The following is a 12,722-nucleotide window of genomic DNA, read 5'->3' as shown; positions in this document are numbered from 1 at the left end:
GTTCAGGATCCTGTGTGGAGGAAGCAGGGCAATAAGTAGGATCAAAACCTTGGACCTCAGGAGGGCTGACTTTGGCCTCTTCAAGGAGCTACTGGGAGGAATCCCATGGGACAGGGCTCTCGAAGGCAGGGGGGTCCATGAGTGCTGGTCGCTGTTTAAACAACACTTCCTCCATGCACAGGAGCAATGCATGCCCCTGAGAAAGAAATCTAGCAAAGGAGGCAGGAGAACTGCATGGTTAAACAAGGAGCTTCTAGCGGAGATCAGGCAGAAGAGAAAGGTCCATGGAATGTGGAAAGAGGGGCAGGCCACTTGGGAAGAGTACAGGAAGGTGGTCAGAGCGTGCAGGGATGCGACGAGAAAGGCCAAGGTCCACCTGGAATTGAAGCTGGCAAGGGATATCAAAAACAACAAGAAAGGCTTCTTCAACCACATCAGCAGCAAAAGGAAGGCTAGGGACAATGTGGGGCCGCTGCTGAATGAGGCGGGTGTCCTGGTGACGGAAGATGCGGAGAAGGCAGAGCTACTGAATGCCTTCTTTGCTTCAGTCTTCAGTGCTAAGACTGGCCCTCAGGAATCCCAGGCCCCCGAGGAAAGAGAAGAAGCCTACAGAGAGGATGACTTTCCCTTGGTCAAGGATGACTGTGTGAGGGATTGCTTAAGCGATCAGGACGTCCACAAATCCATGGGCCCCGATGGAATGCACCCACGAGTGCTGAGGGAGCTGGCGGATGTCATTGCTGAGCCACTCTCCATCATCTTTGAGAGGTCCTGGAGGACAGGAGAGGTGTCCGAGGACTGGAGAAAGGCCAATGTCACTCCAATCTTCAAAAAGGGCAAGAAGGAGGACCCAGGGAACTACAGGCCGGTCAGCCCCACCTCCATCCCGGGAAAGGTGATGGAGCAGCTTATCCTGGAGGCCATCATCAAGCAAGTGGAGGAAAAGAAGGTTATCAGGAGTAGTCAGCATGGATTCACCAAGGGGAAATCATGCCTGACCAATCTAATAGCTTTCTACGATGGCATGACTGGCTGGGTAGACGAAGGGAGAGCCGTGGATGTTGTCTACCTCGACTTCAGCAAGGCTTTTGACACAGTCTCCCATAATATCCTCCTAGGGAAGCTCAGGAAGTATGGGCTGGATGAGTGGTCGGTGAAGTGGATTGAGAACTGGCTGAATGGCAGAACTCAGAGGGTTGTCATCAGCGGCGCTGAGTCTAGTTGGAGGCTGGTAACTAGTGGTGTCCCTCAGGGGTCAGTACTAGTCCCAGTCTTGTTTAACTTCTTCATCGACGACCTGGATGAAGAGTTAGAATGTACCCTCAGCAAGTTTGCTGATGACACCAAACTGGGAGGTGTGGTAGATACACCAGAAGGCTGTGCTGCCATTCAGCGTGACCTGGATAGGCTGGAAAGTTGGGCAGAGAGGAACCTGATGAGGTTCAACAAAGGCAAATGCAGGGTCCTGCACCTGGGGAGGAACAACCCCATGCACCAGTACAGGCTTGGGGTGGACCTGCTGGAGAGCAGCTCTGCGGAGAGGGACCTGGGTGTCCTGGTGGACGACAGGTTAACCATGAACCAGCAGTGTGCCCTGGCTGCCAAGAAGGCCAATGGGATCCTGGGATGCATCAAGAAGAGTGTGGCCAGCAGGACGAGGGAGGTTCTCCTTCCCCTCTACTCTGCCCTAGTGAGGCCTCATCTGGAGTACTCTGTCCAGTTCTGGGCTCCCCAGTTCAAGAAAGATGAAGAGCTGCTGGAGAGAGTCCAGCGGAGGGCTACGAGGATGGTGAGGGGACTGGAACATCTCCCCTACGAGGAGAGGCTGAGGGAGCTGGGCTTGTTCAGCCTGAAGAAGAGAAGGCTGCGAGGGGACCTAATAAATGCTTATAAATATCTGAAGGGTGGGTGTCAGGAGGATGGGGCCAAGCTCTTTTCAGTAGTGCCCAGTGATAGGACAAGGGGCAATGGGCACAAACTGAGGCACAGGAAGTTCCGTCTGAACACGAGGAAGAACTTCTTCCCTCTGAGGGTGACGGAGCACTGGAACAGGCTGCCCAGGGAGGTTGTGGAGTCTCCTTCTCTGGAGATATTCAAGACCCGCCTGGACAAGGTCCTGTGCAGCCTGCTGTAGGTGACCCTGCTTTGGCAGGAGGGTTGGACTAGATGACCCACAGAGGTCCCTTCCAACCCCTACCATTCTGTGATTCTGTGATTCTGTGAACTTCTTATACGTAAGTCTGTACAACTTAATTAAATTTACGTATATCCTTCCAATTTCACGGTTTCTATAATGAAAGCAAATAATTCATATCTTAGAAAAAAAAAAATCCTCAAAACCACCCCACAATCATAAAACAAACAGTAACAGCTTCATAAAGTCTAAGTGCACAAGAAAATCTATAAAATAAGGATACTTTTTTACCCACTGAAAAACAACAAACAACCCCCCAAAATTCACTAACACCTCACCTGCATCAGCTCTGGACCGCTGACCTGGCGATTTTCCAAATGGGGTCTTCATTCATCTGTGTTTAAGTGAGCAGCCAAGCTGCTAGACTAGGGTGAAAATCTGGTTCTTCCCAACTCCCAAAATGTCTTCTTAGTCTCCTAATACAACAGCTACTTATTAATCCACCATCCAGTCACCAATTTGTTCTTCCTCAAATACAGGAGAAGCACTTACAATTATATCACTCTGAAAAACAAAACAGAAAGTATAGTCTGATTTGAGACCTGGTTAAAATAAATTGATACCTGTGAATGTAACAAATGTAACGTAGCAGATGCAGATAAAAGTTATCACTTCAGGTCCTCAGAATCATTGCACAACCAAAGCAAGTCTTGGTTCTTTGTGAATAATTGGGAGGGTTTTAAGATAAGGGACTCCTGAATAATCCTCCCTTTAGGTGACTGGGCCTTGGGAGAACAGGTATGCAAACTATAGAGATAAGGAGGCTGCAAGATGATCTCAAGACCCCATAGCATTGAAGGACATTAACACCTACTAATGAGTTCTCCGAAAAAAAAAAAACCCCAACATTACTATAATAAGCATTTTTTGGAAATGTAACGAATATGTATGTTAACACAGCATAAATACCTAGTAACTGTGTCTCTGTGGCTCACGTTTGGAGGAGAGATCCCCCGTGTGCCCAGCGCTGTAATAAAGAATACCTGCTTAATAGCCTTCCGACTATTGAGTCTTCAACTCTGGCTTTTCACGGCATCAAAATGCTGAAGTGAAACAAAATATTTTTTCTTTCATGCTCAGTGAGAAGTCTCTTCATATTCTGTTATTTTGGACGTATTGAGTAAACAGGGCAAGTAGGCAAGAAGACAGCTAAATATTAAGGCTCGTACCTTTCCTCATTCTCAATACAAGTTCTGTATCACATCAAAATCATCCACAGACAGATACACATAGAAAAACCTCATTAGAAAAAAAAACAACTTTGCTTAGTGATAGAGGGGATTGTAAAAAATGTGAAACTATAACAAAAAGCCTTAATATTTTCTAGTTTTTAGTAGTCTTTAGTACTGTAACTTGTATTTCTGCATGCATAGTGATCTAAGGATGTAACTGTTACACTAATCCCTGTTTTCTCATTAAGGAATGTAGTGGAAGGACATGGGCACAAGCTATCACTTAGTCGTTAGACAAAATAATTAAGTGAAACAAAAGTGGTCTTGGTTCTCAGCAAATAATTGGGATAATTGTGGGATAAAAGAGACTCCTAAATAATTCTACTCCAGACAGCTCGGCCTTGGGAGGGCAAATGCACCAAGCTACAGAGATAAGGAGGCACCAGGAGAGCAACAAGACCGGAGCAAAACAACCTGAAGGACATGATATACGTGATCCTAGAACTGAGTTTGCGCAGAAACAAATGTCAATCAGTGAACAGCGTGATGCAGAGGATGGGCCTTCATCTTGGGACCCCCGAAGACCACCCAAAGATGCTAACAGACATGCGTGAAAGATATTTACATATGCTAATTAGTTCCTAGAAATATAATGAATATTTACATGTGTGATTGTATTTAACCTGAAGCAACAGGGTGTCTGGTGCGCACGTTTGGAGGAGAAATCCCCCGTGTGCCTGGTGCCGCAATAAAGAATACCTGCTTAACAGTATACATTGTACTGTTAGGTTTTTCCTACCGGATCTTCGAATCATTAGTATAGGGAAGAATGACTACCACTTTAAAAACCCTTCCTGAAAGCAGAAGAAACTGCACTATGGTCACCAGAGGTAAAGCACAAACCAACTACTTCTATTTGTTAGAAAAAAAACACAAAATGCTTCACACCCACATATCAGAATTCCTTCTCTACTGATACGTTAAAAAAAAAAAGTAGAAAAAAAAAATCTTAACACTTAAAAGGTAAAACCCCCACAGATTCTATTGCAACATTCAAACTACCATTTTTTTCAGTCATTACTTTACAGAAGATCTGCAAAAGACATTGGTGATTCGCTACACCTAAATTCAGATTCCTGAAACATTTAGTAATCACATTCCTCTAGATTAGGGAGATATTGGAGGACAATGCTTTAAAGTCTTTTCCAAAATTTAAATTACAGACACTTACGATCACCTAAAATTTTGAAGAATTACAGATCAACTATTTCAGACTAATGTTTCTGGACAGCAAACATTTCACCTAATTAATCCATTCATTCCAATGCTGCACATAGCTGTCGTGGTTTAACCCGGCAATGAGGACCCGACAGCTGCTGGCTTATCCTTCCCCTTCCCCTCTCAGCGGGATGGAGAAGAGAAATGGACAAAAGGGGAAACTCATCGGTTGAGATAATAAGACAGTTTAATAAGGCAACAAAGGAAATAATAATACTACCGATAATAATAAATATGCAAAGCAAACCATATACAATAAAATTTTCTCACCACCTGACGACCGATTCTCACCCAGTCCCCAAGCAGCGACTGCGGAACCTGTGAGTTTCCTGGAGCTCATGAATTTCGCATAACTTGACAAACTCACAGAAAAAGACCAAACTCCTAGAAAAGTTTGAACTCCCAGGTAAGAGAGGATTTGAATTCACATAGAGAGAGATCCATGCTATATTTGGAAGAACTAACTTTTTAGACATTCAGTCAGAGAGCAATAAGAATTTTTGAAATTAAAACTTAAATATCCATTTAAAGGAACTTATCAGTTCTTCCATGTTTCATCTCTTCCGAAAGCTATCCATTATATACACAGTAATGCTGAACAGTATCAGAGGACTATTCAAGGTTTAAAACACATTTGAAGAAACAATAGGAAGCAGTTAGCTTGCCTAACTATTTTACTAGAACATAAGAACATTTTTTATACCGAAGACACAAAAAAATATTTCACTACAGTTTAAAATACACTTCCATATTCAGTCTTACAAGGACGGTGTACATATGCAAGAGAAATTAACTTTTTTTTTCCTTCAAATGAGATGAGAGATTATGGTTTGGAGAGAGTAAACTGTAACCTAGAACTATACTTTCATACTAAACAAACAATAAAAAAAACCCCAACCACACACATGAAAAACATCAGCACTTAATTAAAACAGTAAGCTGTCAACCAGGACAGGGTTAATTTTCACAAGAAGCCAGGAGGGGACCCAGCGGGGATGGCTGACCCAAACTGACCAAAGAGAACAGAGTATGCTGGGTTCCAGGTGGGGGAAGCTGGCCAAGGGGAAGAGGAGTCTCGGCTCCGGAGAGCAGGGCACCATGAGGTGAGAGTTGCTCTGGGCATTTAGCTGTTTGTTTTGTATACTCCCCTTATCTGTATTGTTGTTACTGTTTGCTTCCTTTGCTGTTCTGTTAAACTGCCCTTATCCCGACCCACCAGTTTTTTTTGCCTTTTTCTTTCCGTTCTCCTTCCCACCCCAGCAGGGGGAAGGGTGATAGAGCGACTGAGTGGCCCTTTGTTGCCGTCCATGGCTAAACTGTAATATTTAGTCTGGCACCTAAACATGGGGCAGGGATAACAGCAGGGCTGAGCAGAGTGTGTTAAAACAACTTTCTGAGAATTTGATATAATATGTTATACGCATTTAGTGTATTAGTTAAATAGTCGCCAGTCAAAAATGTTGCTGTCTTTGGTCAAATGGCTGTGGTATGTGAACCCTTACTTGCTGTATGTGTTCACTGCCGTGCTGCTCATCATAGCTGGGAAAAAGATCAGGATTATGATTTTGCTCTACTGTATAACATCGATTTATGACATAACAACATCACTGGGCATGAAGTTAGGCTTGTATTTGCATGCGACACTGCGGTCATTTCTGTACCTCAGATATGCTCAGGCCAGAACCCTCCTATTGTTCTGTCTCCTGAATGGGTTTCAGCTCTTGTTTAGGGCTAAACAAGTAGTTAACATCCCTGCAAAGACCTGCCCAGCGGCTGGATAGCTCTGAGTGGCTGGGTGTGTGGTATAGCATGGGCAAGTATCTAGGACAGTGGGAACCCCCGGTGTTTTTGAAACTCACCCCTGAGCAAGTGCAGAATCCGGACAAACTAGTAAAATATTTGGAAGAAGTGTGCTGCCACCCTGGGAATTCCAGGGACAAAGAAATCACTGCAATGTGCTGGGGTCTGGCCCTCGCCTACCGAGCCCTGTTCAACACTATTCAGTGCTCTAAAGGGAAAGGGGGGGAAACAAAGCAATAGACCCCAGCTGGCCCTGCAGCCACTCCAGCCCAGGAGGCTGTCCCAGCCCCCGCCACGGGCACCTCGGCTGCCGCTGCCACAACCACTAGAGCTGTCACAGCTTCCCTGGCAGGCACGGCAGCTGCTCCAGCTCCGGCAGCAGGCACCATGGCTGAGCCAGAAAACCAACCTGTGTCGGTATCAGACGCCCCTATACAGAAAAAGAAATACACAAAGAAATCAGTTCGCCCCCTAAGGGATAACAATGAGCCCAGGCCATCCAAGAGCAGGAGAAGGAGGCAGACCCAGAGATCATCACCTGGTCCCTGTCCCTGAGTTAGCTGAGAGATATGAGGAAAGATTTCAGCCGCCACCCAGCTGAGCACATTGTCACATGGATGCTCCGGTGCTGGGATAACAGGGCCGGTAGCTTGGCATTAAAGGGCAGGGAAGCCAAGCAGCTGGGATCCCTGGCCAGGGATGGGGGCATTGACAAGGCCATTGGAAAAAAGGCCCAAGCCCTCAGCCTCTGGAAATGACTTCTGTCAGGCCTGAGGGAAAGGAACCCTTCAGTGAGGATGATGTGTGTTTTCCAGGCAAGTGGACTAATATGGAGAGAGATATCCAGTACCTGAGGGAATTAGCCATCCGGGAGCTGGTTTACTATGACCCGAACAATGAGCAGATACCCACAGACCAGGATGAAGTCCAGTGCACACGGCACATGCGGAGGAAGTTTGTACGGAGCGCACCATCCTCATATGCCAACTCACTGGCAGTAGTAAACTGGAAAGGTGAAGAGGCACCAACAGTGGATGAAGTGGCCAGCCGACTCTGGCAATATGAAGAAAGTCTCTCTTCCTCCCTTGTCTCAGCTGTGGAGAAATTGTCCCGGGAGTTCCAGCAATTCAAAGAGAATATGTCCTATTCCACACCTGTACAGGCCAGTGTCTCAGCTATTAGGGGCAAGCGTTTCTCTGCTCAGGAGAGAGGATACAGAGGCTACACACCACGGGGCACCCTGTGGTTTTACCTGTGTGACCACGGAGAGGACATGAGGAAGTGGGATGGAAAACCTAGACCGACCCCAGAGGCAAGAGTGCATGAGTTGCAAGGTAAAACAGTCACAAAAGGGGATTCTGTTAGGAAAAATGCCGCTCCAGTTTCCAGCAGCCAGCTCTCCAGACCAGATAGACAGTTTGATCTTGCTTCCGATCCTCCTGAAGGGACTTCCAAGTCATTCTTACACCAGGTGAGCAGCAAATTCTCTGACCAGGATTAGAGGGGCCCTGCCTCCAGCCAGGTGGAGGAAAGGGACAACCGCGTTTATTGGACGGTGTGGATTCAATGGCCTGGCACATCAGATCCCCAAGAGTATAAAGCTCTAGTGGACACTGGTGCACAGTGTACTTTAATGCCACCAGATTTCAAAGGGTCAGAGTCCATTTGTATTTCTGGAGTGACAGGGGGATCCCAAGAGCTGAGTGTATTGGAGGATGAAGTGAGCCTCACTGGGAAGGAGTGGCAGAAGCACCCCATTGTAACTGGCCCCGAGGCTCCGTGCATCCTTGGTATAGACTCAGGAGAAGGGATTTCAAGGACCCAAAAGGGTATCAGTGGGCTTTTGGTATGGAAGAAATTAAACAGCTGTCCATTTTGCCTGGTCTCTCGGAGGATCCTTCCATTGTGGGGTTGCTGAGGGTTGAAGAACAACAGGTGCCAATCGCGATGACAATAGTGCACTGGCGGCAATACCTCAGCAACCGAGGCTCCCTTCTCCCCATCCATAAGCTGATCCCCCACCTGGAAAGCCAAAGAGTGATCAGCAGAACTCACTCAACCTTTAATAGTCCCATATGGCCAGTGAGAAAATCTACTGGAGAGTGGAGACTGACAATAGACTACCGTGGCCTGAATGAAGTCACAACGACACCAAGTGCTGCTGTGCTGGACATTCCTGAACTTCAATATCAGCTGGAGTCAAAGGCAGCCAAGTGATATGCCACCACTGACATCGCTAATGCATTCTTCTCCACCCCTTTGGCAGAAGAGTGCAGGCCACAGTTTCCTCTCACTTGGAGGGGCATCCAGTACACCTGAAATCAACTGCCCCAGGGGTGGAAACACAGTCCCACCATTTGCCATGGACTCATCCAGACTGCACTGAAAAGGGTGAAGCTCCAGAACATCTGCAGTACATTGACGACATCATTGTATGGGGAGACACAGCAGAGGAAGTTTTCGACAAAGGGGAGAAAATAGTTCAGATCCTTCTGAAAGCCAGTTTCGCCATTAAGCAAAGTCAAGGGACCTGCGCAAGAGATCCAGTTTTTGGGGAATAAAATGGCAGGATGGGTGCCATCAAATCCCAATGGATGTCATCAACAAAATAGCAGCTATGTCTCCACCAACCAGCAAAAAGGAAGCACAGGCCTTCTTAGCTGTTGTGGGTTTTTGGAGGATGCACATCCCAAATTACAGCCAGATTGTAAGCCCTGTCTGTCAAGTGACCCAGAAGAAGAATGATTTTGAATGGGGCCCTGAGCAACGACAGGCATTTGAACAAATTAAACGAGAGATAGTTCATGCTGTAGCCCTTGGGCCAGTCCGGTCAGGGCAAGATGTTAAAAATGTGCTGCACACCGCAGCCGGGGAGAATGGCCCAACCTGGAGTCTCTGGCAGAAAGCACCAGGGGAGACTCGAGGTCGACCCCTGAGGTTTTGGAGCCGGGGATATAAAGGATCCGAGGCCCACTATACTCCCACTGAAAAAGAGATTCTGGCAGCATATGAAGGTGTTTGAGCTGCTTCAGAAGTGGTCAGCACTGAAGCACAGCTCCTCCTAGCACCACGATTGTTGGTCCTAGGCTGGATGTTCAAAGAGAGGGTCCCCTCTACGCATCATGCCACCGATGCTACGTGGAGTAAGTGGGTCGCGCTGATCACCCAGCACGCCCGAATGGGAAACCCCAGTCGCCCAGGAATTCTGGAGGTAATCATGGACTGGCCAGAAGGCAAAGAGTTTGGAGCATCGCCAGAGGAGGAGGTGACAGGTGCTGAAGAGGCCCCACTGTATAACCAGCTGCCAGAAGAGAAGAAACAGTATGCCCTGTTCACGAATGGGTCCTGTCACATTGTGGGGAAGCAGCGGAGGTGGTAGGCTGCTGTATGGAGCCCTATACGACAAGTTGTGGAAACTGCTGAGGGAGAAGGTGAGTCCAGCCAGCTTGCAGAGGTGAAAGCCATCCAGCTGGCTTTAGACATTGCTGATCGAGACAAGTGGCCAGTGCTCTGTCATTACACCGACTCCTGGATGGTGGCCAGTGCCCTGTGGGGGAGGCTGCAGCAATGGAAGAAGAACAACTGGCAGCGCAGAGGCAAACCCATCTGGGCTGCTCCATTCTGGCAAGATATTGTTGCCCAGATAGAGCAGTTGGTTGCAAAAGTATGTCATGCGGATGCCCACGTCCCTAAGAGTCAGGCCACTGAGGAACATCAAAACAACCACCAGGTGGATCAGACTGCCAAGATTGAAGTGGCTCAGGTGGATCTGGACTGGCAACATAAGGGTGAACTCTTTATAGCTCTATGGGCCCATGACACCTCGGGCCACCAAGGAAGAGACGCGACATACAGATGGGCTCGTGACCGGGGGGTGGACTTGACCATGGACACCATCGCACAGGTTATCCATGAATGTGAAACATGCGCTGCAATCAAGCAAGCCAAGCGGGTAAAGCCTCAGTGGTATGGAGGACGATGGCTAAAATATCAATCTGGGAAGGCCTGGCAGATTGACTACATCACACTGCCACAAACCCGCCAAGGCAAGTGCTATGTGCTCACAATGGTGGAGGCCACCACCGGATGGCTGGAAACCTACCCTGTGCCCCATGCCACCGCCCGGAATACCATCCTGGGCCTTGAAAAACAAGTCCTGTGGCAACATGGCACCCCTGAAAGAATCGAATCGGACAACGGGACTCATTTTCGCAACAGCCTCATAGACACCTGGGCCAAAGAACACGGCATTGAGTGGGTGTATCACATCCCCTACCATGCACCAGCCTCTGGGAAAATCAAACAGTACAATGGACTGCTAAAAACCACTCAGAGCAATGGGGGGTGGGACTCTCAAAAACTGGGATACTCATTTAGCAAAGGCCACCTGGTTGGTTAACACCAGAGGATCCACTAACAGGCTGGCCCTTCCCAATCAAAACTTTCACGCACTGTAGAAGGGGATAAAGTCCCCGTAGTGCACATGTGGAACATGTTAGGGAAAACAGTCTGCGTTAGTCCTGCCTCGGGCAAAGGTAAACCTTTCCGCGGGATTGCTTTTGCTCAAGGACTTGGGTGTACCTGGTGGGTAATGCAAAAGGATGGGGAAGTCCGATGTGTACCTCATGGGGATTTTACTTTGGACGAGAACAGTCAATAAATAAATTGTATAAAGTTGATTGCTAAATGACCCTGTCACTGTCTGTTTTCACTACTCTAGTTGTTATATGTTATATCAGTAGTATCACAGTAAGAATCACCCAGACTAATGAAGGATGGACTTTGATGAAACGTAGCAGAATACAGCAGTGATTGGACTGGACCCGGCTTCAACAACTGGCACCCAGCAACTTCATCAAGATCAACATCTTCAACCCGCAGACTGTGGGGACCGGCCGCACCAGATACACCAGCCATGAGCTCCGGATGCGGTAAGTGACCGCCCATCACCTGTCCTGGCCCTGGAAGACTGTTACGAAAGATGGAGCCCAAAGTCATGGATTAAATGAACTCAATGGACACTTTAGAGTGATGATCCATAAACTAAGGGAATGATATCCGTATGTATGTACTAAAGACAGGAGAAGTGGTGGTGATCAACTGGAAAATGGGGGAGCTGGGCATGACATAGATGGTATAGAAAAGGGGTGTATAATGGATACCATGTACCATCATGCTGGTTTCCAGATGGGGGGAGTGGGCTGGGGGGGAAGGGACTCGAGGCTCGGGAGCGCCTGGGGTACGGGGCATGAGAATTGCTCTGGGCATTTTGGTGTTTGTTTTGTATATTCTCCTTATCAGTATTGTTGCTGTTACTGTTCCCTTTGTTTGCTGTTCTGTTAAACTGCCCTTATCCCGAACTAAGAGTTTTTTGCCTTTTTTCTTTCTATTCTCCTCCTCACCCTAGTGACCGTGTGGCCCTTTGTTGCTGACCAGGGCTAAATTGTAACAGCTGTTGATTTGTCATCCAGGTAGTTCTAAATATTTCATAATATCTCTATGTAGTATATGTGGGTTTTTGGGTGTGTTTTTTTTTGTGGTGGTGGTTTTTTTGTGTGTGTTTGCTGTTGGTTTTTGCTGCTGTTGTTTTTTGGGGTTTTTTTTTGGGGGGGGGGGGGGGTTGTTAAAGATTTCGAATCCATAGATGCCAGAGTCCAGTGCTCTCTGACCCAGCTCTTTTATATATTCCATGCATGCTGGGCATGATGGTTAATATCAAATTTACTTTTTTTTTTTAAGACAGCTGACATTACACGGGATTTTTGATTTAGCACAGTGATCCAACACTATACTGCAAACACAATGCAAATGTAAATTACACTTAGCGAAATATAGCAATTGCAATACACAGTTCAATCACAACAACAGTGTGATCCCAATTACTGGTCTCTATAGTAAGCTCAACGTCATGATGCTGGGCGTCCCTAGTCACCAGGAAGGAATACATGGGTTCAAGCCAGTTCAAGTCTGTTGCACTCTTCAAAATTCTTTTGTTAGTTGTCTAGTTTTTATACTATAAGTTGGACTGAGCTGCCTATTCACTCCCCCCATGCTGCTCTCGCTAATTCATGGAGACATTCACACTCTTTTAATGAAATCTGGGAGACACATTTATACTACCAGTTGATCCCCTCAACTGTTATAGCTGTTTATCTGTAAGTCAGCTTTCTTTGCATCAGCTGTGGTCAGTCACACCCTGCATTATTCTCTGAGCTTCATGGGCACAGTGCCCTTGCCCATCTCCACTAAGCCTTCTTCCATCATAGAAGTTTATTGGT

The 12,722-nt window shown here is 47.0% G+C and overlaps 1 protein-coding gene across 4 annotated transcripts in view; it reads right to left on the bottom strand.

Moving 5' to 3' along the window:
• Positions 1-12,722, bottom strand: part of LOC142365634 (spindlin-Z) — a 96,596-nt gene that overhangs the window by 66,979 nt on the left and 16,895 nt on the right. For 3 of the 4 annotated variants that reach the window (XM_075446618.1, XM_075446617.1, XM_075446620.1), the window contains one exon: positions 2,473-2,698. The exons of the other annotated variant lie outside the window; for it this stretch is intronic. In XM_075446618.1, the coding sequence (XP_075302733.1) occupies positions 2,473-2,524 (52 nt within the window). In that variant the 5' untranslated portion in view covers positions 2,525-2,698. The remainder of the gene's footprint in view (positions 1-2,472; positions 2,699-12,722) is intronic. 4 annotated transcript variants of the gene reach the window in all.

The sequence above is a fragment of the Opisthocomus hoazin genome, chromosome W (assembly GCF_030867145.1).
Source record: "Opisthocomus hoazin isolate bOpiHoa1 chromosome W, bOpiHoa1.hap1, whole genome shotgun sequence".
NCBI lineage: Eukaryota > Metazoa > Chordata > Aves > Opisthocomiformes > Opisthocomidae > Opisthocomus > Opisthocomus hoazin.
Note: the sequence above shows the minus strand (reverse complement) of the source record. Positions and strands in the feature narration are given on the sequence as shown.